The 7,331-nt window shown below is 39.9% G+C and overlaps 1 protein-coding gene across 3 annotated transcripts in view; it reads right to left on the reverse strand.

Moving 5' to 3' along the window:
* Window positions 1-209: 209 nt before the first annotated feature.
* klhl32 (kelch-like family member 32) overlaps window positions 210-7,331 on the reverse strand; it is a 30,842-nt gene continuing 23,720 nt past the window's right edge. For 2 of the 3 annotated variants that reach the window (XM_029452244.1, XM_029452243.1), the window contains exons 9-11: window positions 4,950-5,142; window positions 2,684-2,778; window positions 210-1,799 (exon numbers count right to left, since the gene is read on the reverse strand). In XM_029452244.1, the coding sequence (XP_029308104.1) occupies window positions 1,638-1,799; window positions 2,684-2,778; window positions 4,950-5,142 (450 nt within the window). In that variant the 3' untranslated portion in view covers window positions 210-1,637. Of the gene's footprint in view, window positions 1,800-2,683; window positions 2,963-4,949; window positions 5,143-7,331 lie in introns of all 3 variants that reach the window. The other variant, XR_003833752.1, reaches the window with a different exon arrangement.

Here is a 7,331-nt window from a genome sequence, read left to right on the forward strand (position 1 = left end):
TTCTGTCATTGCTAGTCATTTTCCAGCCTCATCACACTGCAGTGCATCGGAGCGGCTCCCTGCCTTCCCTTTCTCCAATGTTATCAGAGGTGGTTAGAGAAGCAAAATAAAGGCACTAGAAGCTTTAAATTCAGTTATCTTTCAAGTAATTCACCTGCTTCCTATCATCATAGCTATTAACAGTCTTTATAAAACACATTCCAGGTGAATTTATGTAGCTTCTTTTATTCTGAAAATGTACCATATATTCTTTCAGACATGTTGTTTTGGACAGAACAGGGAAGTGCAGAGTGACATTTTTCTTTAGGTCAAAGTAGATTTGTTTTGAAAATCAGCACAATAGATTGTTATTATAATATAATTTACACACTTTTTTTGGAGTATATTCAACAGATATTCTCTGAATGATGATATTAATTTGAAAATAAACAGTCTTAGGTCCTGAGCAATCTCACACTGGTCTGTAACACACACACACACACACACACACACACACACACACACACATGGAGAAGTGCACGGAAGTCCTGAGAGGCAAGTGAGGAAAACAAATGTTGGTGATCCATGTTCTAGGTCTAATCTAAATAGTTTGATCAACTGTGTTAATGACTTAAGGGGGAAAACAACGTTTTGCCAGGATAATCTTTCTAAACGTTTTGGCAGGTGATTATTTTTACTTTGCCAGGATCATTTTTCTAAGTATATATTGTTGGAGTGCAAATTTGTCAAGTTTCTGCCAGAATCGCTGTCTTGAATCCAAAATAAGTCATTTGTGTGATTAGTGTAGGTCCGATGAGTTTTAAAAAGAATTGTAGGGGGGGGGGCAATTTAGATCCAACTTATAAAATGAATTACCAATCAATATTTATTTTTCTCACTTGCCTCTCAGGGCTGATGTAGTGTGTTGCTGCTAATCAAGTCATTTTTACCTGATATTACCTTTTTAAAAATGGTTATTTATGCACTGTGGGTTTGAGCTTCAGGCTCTTGATACTTGTCAACTGTAATTTGAAAATACATGCGAGTCAATGAGAAAACAGGCTTTGTCCTTTTATATCTTGAAAAACATCCTGCACGTTTTTCAGGCCACCAAAGTGATTATAGAGGTTTGATGGAAATGTTATAGTGAGTTTAGCTAGAAAAGCTCCTACAGCCCTATAATGGGTGACAAAGAGGACAGTGTCTTTGACCTCCTGTGGGCAATTGAGCAATGCAGTAATGTCCGCTCCCCAAAAGTCACTTATTGGTAATGGGATTGGCATTTTGGTTCTGTCTTCTTGGGGAATTATAATCCCTCAAGAGTTGTTTTTTTCTTGCTTCGCTGGACATTATGAATGGTGTCTGTCTTTGGGGAAATACAACAGATATGCTTGTATTATGGTGACAGCTGCTTGTTTTTGAGTTTCCTCTAAGCTTGCAGAATAACATGGCTCTTGTCGTAAAGTTATTACATTTGGGTCTTAAAGAAATCCCTGTACACTCGCGTGACAAAGGTGGCTGGTTCCAGAATGATTAATATGATCCGGTGCATTTTTGTCAGCCACGTTTGCAAATACTGACGGTCCAGAGTTAAGTTGAGGCTCCTTCATTCTGTGGTTAATGTGTTCATCTTCTCTGACGTTTTGTTCATCAGTGGTTTAAACAGCACCTATCCTGTGATGGGGCACTTGTAGAGTCTGTAGGTTTGGGCAGGTGAAGTAAGGAGCGGGGAGGAAACACGTTGCTATCCCATTGGAGGCGAACGGCAGTGTCGGCCCGTAGAAGACCTCCTCCTTGCCCTCTGTGCTCAGATCCAGCACCTGGAAAGAGAAAACCTATTAAGTAATATATAGTTTTCTTCATAAATTACCTTTAGTTTAAATATGACTTAGTTCTCACAGAAAAGGATGGATGTTATTAAAGCCTCTGCCGCCTCATACAAACACAACACTGAACATTTCTGTCTTGTTTTCTGTCAAGCAGTGCAGAGCACACTGAAGAGCAGGAAAAGCACATAACACAAATAACTATGACATTCAAACCATGCGCTTTGCTACTTTACAGTCACATTTTGTTAAAACATTTATTATTTTGCTAGCTTGTTTGTGCTTAACTAGTAAGCTAATACAATATTACTGACAGCACTTGAAGGCAGCATTAAAACAGATGTTCGACAAAGCCCGACAGGCAAGAGAAAATCTAATTCATCTGTGAAAAATGTGTTTTAACAAATGTTCTCAAGTTATGTTTGTATCGAGAGAAATAATGATTAATTTAAATGAAATTACTCCTATTAGTAATAATCTTATATTGTATAACATGGCAAACAAAGAGAAGGGTCTGAAAGTAAAAAACCGAAAGGGAAAACCTACTACTTTGATTGATTAAGCATATTTATTGGGTAGTTGTGCACTTCAGCCTCTTGTGGACAAAATGTGTATTACAACAACAAACACTCGCCAAAGATTATTTAGTCATAAACACAGGAGAGAAAACTGTTGAGGCTTCCCTGTCCCATTGTTTAACTATACAAGATGTACGGGCTCATTCAATGCTATCCTAGAGTTGTTGTGCTACTGTTTCACAACACTGTATGAACAGCATGTTATCAATAGAACACTTGAATTCATATCTCTTTAGCTGATAAACTGATAATAAGTGTCACAACTGTTATGAGGCTAAATGTAAACGCCTCATCACTCACCTGAATGCATGCTAGAGGCTCGTTGGTCCAAATGGAGTATCCTCCAACCACATAGATCCTGTCATCATGGACGGCTACTCCGGACTCATTTTGACCTGGGGAGGACAGAGCCAACACAATGCTTCACTGTGCCAGGCAGAAGGCATGCTGACAATATGACTTCCATGTCCCCCCCGGGACGCAGAGAGAGAGAGATATGGAGAGAGATGGGGCGAGGGCGGGAGTGTATGGAGAGCCAAGATTGAGCTCTTGTTCTCTTTCCTGTGACTTTGTCTTTGTCTTTTACAGATATGATAGGAGGACAGAACAAAAGAGGAGAGTCATACGGGAGTAAAGGAGGAATAGTAAAGTCACCTGAACTTTGAACCCTGTAAGACTTCATTGAAGACATGAAATGAGAGAACATGACCACATCCTACAGTATATGCACGATGGATTGTGTCTCTACTGGAGGTGGTACTCTCTTCCACCTCCACCAGCCTGGAGGCTGTATATGCAGCATACCCACGGGTCCAAAGTAGGTATATGTGTGTTTTCATTGTATATCATGCTACCGCCTACTCACAACCAGCAGAGCTTTATGTGTTTTTATCTAGCGAGGAGGATAAAGCAGAGAGCTTTACTCAATCTATGTTTCTATGTACTACATACCTTATTGGAACTTAAACAATGAGTACTGTGTTTGAGATACATTAACGCTCCTGGAAACTTTGTATTTCTCTGTAACATTAAATAACTACAATCAAAGTTTGAAAAAGCAAAGGTATTATGTACTTGGACTACTTCATCAGGACTGTGTGGATGTGGTTTGATCACATTGAATTGACGGCGACATAAACAACCAATGACAGTCATCACATTGTGATTCAAATGTTGGTGCATGGAAGGAAGTGACATCATCTTTTTGTTCTCATGTGAAATATCAACAGTTACAACTTTGGCAGAAAATTGTGCTTTCATGTAGGATCCCATCATTCATAGAAGCTGGCTGAGAAAGTATGTTTTCAGGGCCTTTTATAGAAACGGTGACCACCTGAGGAATGTAAATCCAATATTTGAATATATGTCCATGTAAAAATATTGCTTTTAGACTCTTTAAAATATATCTACTAAAACTAAAAAGATTAGTTTAGAGCTGCACTGGGAAATGTCACCTGTTACTATCCCCACTGTTCGGATTTCAAGGACTGCAATATCCATCATTTACATAATGTTGCATGTGGTGACAAGAATCAGACGTTGTTGTTGCTTTCCCTCAGAAAGAGCACTACAATGGTGTATTAGGGCCATTGTAGTAAGAGTAATATTAAAAATAAGTCATAATAATCATTAGAATTAGAATTTCTGCAAATCTACAAGAAAAAAACTTAAATATTCTCTGAGATTATAAAATCCCAATTTTATGAGGTAAAAAAACACATGTCAAGGAACCACATCCCTTCACTTTGCAAGGTTGGATGGACCTCATCACAGGCAGGAAACAGGGAATGCCACACGTTGCACACGTTAGTGAGGAGGAGCAACAGTATGGCACACGGAGAGATCCTTCATCTGTCCGTTGTGCTGTAGTTCCTGATGCACATCACACATCACCTCATCCAAATCACTATGTTGTGTTCTTCTTCCCAGCGCACAGCCATGTCTCTTCAAAGTCCACATGCTTTTGATAATATGATGATTCTGGGATAACGTCACGAGTATTTCCTGATTGCTAAATCTGATTACAAAGTGTAATTTGATTATATCACTGCAGGCATAATACACGGCAAGCAGCAGCGTCTGTGGAGTGAAGAGGTTGATCCAACATTGCAAAGTGAAGCAATGAGGTTCCTTGACAGTTTTAATTCAGAGAATATTCAAGGGTCTTCTCTTAAATGTATAATTTTTTCTCATACAATTTTAACCCCCCCTCAATCAGCCACTTATTTTATTTTATTGTTACCTACAATGACCCTTGTACACATCATAGTTTTAGCAGTAATGCTTATTAGTCTATTCCTGTGTGTAAACTGGTGTTATGGCTGTGTGTCCATTAGATGGGAATCTTCTCATCGAACTCTCAGCAAGAATGTGAATAAGCATACGTTAAACTATTCCTTTAAATGAGTATATGTTACATAGAAGTCTTACCTAGCACCACCTGTCTTTATCTATAGCAATATTGAAAGGGAAGAACAGTACCAGAGGCTTGACCAATTGGTTAATATGAACTGATTAATCATCCCCAGTACACATTTGTAAGTGTATGCGTGGTCACTTTGCCCACCTGTGAGGAGGCTGAAGGAGCAGCGCGTCCATTGGTCCAGGTCCATGTTGTAGGAGTCGATGTGGCGCACCAAGATGCGGTCGTTGTTGTAGTCCAGGTCGTTCCCACCTAGCACGTAGAGCTGCCTCCTCACCGCCGCCATGACGTGGTAAACTCGCCTCTGCAACATGGGACTGCGGGCCAACCACTGGTCCTAAGAACAGGAGGTGGAGAATATATTAAGGGAAAAGCAGATTGAGGCAAAGACATGAGGACGAAAAGAATTCGATGCAGATGAGAAGCAGGTACGAAGAGGGAGAGAGGGCGGGAAGGGAAGGAGGATGAATAAGAAGATTAATATTTAAGCATATCCATGCATGGGTAATTGATGTATGCTCAGTGCTAGATAAATAACATGACACTGGAGCTCTAGCTTGTACTAATGACTTCCCTCCCTATTTCTAATCATATGTTTCAGCCACTCCATTTTACACCGAGGATCCCCGCTCATTTCACTAAGTGTGTCGAAGCTTATTTTGTGTGTGTGTGTGTGTGTGTGTGTGTGTTAGATTGAGGCAGAGAATGAGAGTGAGTATGTGTGTGTGTCTGCTGGGAGCTGACGGGTGGCCATCTGTTGAGGGTAGAGTGGGTGGGGGGTTGCTGTTGCTCTGGCAGGTGAATGTAGATTCATGGTGAATACAAATGAGACTTCTCTCCCTCTCTCTTTTGCTCGCTTCTTCGTTCCCTCGCTTCCACGCCAACATGTACAAACAGAGACCCATATGGATATGCACCATACACATATACACCCTGCATACCTCCATACTATATACAGCCTCACCGAGACCCAGCCCTCGTTAACAGCTGGCTCATATACATACACAAACACTAACGGCAGTTTACTACATTCCACTAAAGTTAGCTGTGAGGATTGCAAATACAGACATGTAAACTAATTCTCATGTGTGTGTATAATGTTGTTCACTTTGTATTCAGGATTAGAGGTTGTGACCTTGTGGATATTGGGACCAATGTTTTTGAAACATGATTCATTTACTACAAATCACAAAAACAATACTTTACTCTGGATTACATTCTAAAGTAATCTGCAGAATTGTAAAAATGTTTATGTAGTTTTCCTATTTTTTACGATGCCATTGGTTCCCATAATTTCCATATGGTGTGAAAATCAATTAGCAGACTCTTGACACCTGCCTGTTGAGTAATCCATCACACATAATGTCTGCATTTATTTTCTGAAAAAAGTCATTATTGTTGCGCTGATGTTTTTTTCTCAAAAGTATCCACTACATCACCTCCTACCACTCCTGTTACTTTCACAAACATTAATACAGACCTAACTTTAACTGGCAAGCCAGTTTTTGTTTATATAACCCAAAATCAGAAATTTGTGTTAGCAGGTGTTACAGTCTGAACACTAAGATACCTTCTATCTGATTATTCTCTACTAACGAAAGCATCAGTAGAGAAACAAGGGAGATCAACAGATGTTCTTACAGACGGACAGACATGCAATGATATGTACAGTGAACAGCTTTATGTACACAGTCGACAGAAACAGCAGTGAATTACCATATGGAGAAACACAAGTTACAGTATTAAAGGAACATTTCAACCCACAAATCGAAAAAAACAAATGTTCCCTCTTACCTGTAGTGCTATTTATCAATCTAGATTGTTTTGTTGCTGAGTATTGGAGATATCAGCCGTAGAGATGTCTGCCTTCTCCAATATAATGGAACGAGATGATTTGAAACACTCAACGGCAACGTCTCTTTCAAGAAATCAAGACATGGTTACTCAAGATAATCTACAGACCTTGTGGTGAGCAGGTTCATGTAGGCACTATTATCTTTCTGCCGTATCACAGCGTAGAAGGAAGCATGTACTCATGGATGAGAGGCTCTCCTGAGTGCTTTGAGCACCACAAGCCGAGTGCCATCTAGTTCGATTATATTGGAGAGAAGGCGGACATCTCGACGGCTGATATCTCCAACACTCAGCAACAAAACAATCTAGATTGATAAATAACATTTCATGTAAGATGTACGTTTTTGATTTTGGGGTGAACTGTGCCTTTAAGTTAATACAGTGCATTACTTACAATTTGTAACACCTCAGGAGGAAGCAAGTCTGACAACTGACTGTACGGAACTGAATTATCGTCGGTGTTTCTGGCAAAAAATAACCTACTTGCGAGGTGCATGGAGAAAGTAAAGCATCTTAAAGGGTCAAAACTACAGCAGCACTCGTAACACGGTTGCCAGTTTGCACGCTGCTCGAAACGTCTGTGGAATGCATTGAGTTTGCATTGAGTGTCGTCCTACTTCTGATTTTATATTTTGCCGATGAACCGAAATACGTCTGACGGTTAGGGAGTTC

Source organism: Cottoperca gobio, chromosome 16 (genome assembly GCF_900634415.1).
Source record: "Cottoperca gobio chromosome 16, fCotGob3.1, whole genome shotgun sequence".
Taxonomy (NCBI): domain Eukaryota; kingdom Metazoa; phylum Chordata; class Actinopteri; order Perciformes; family Bovichtidae; genus Cottoperca; species Cottoperca gobio.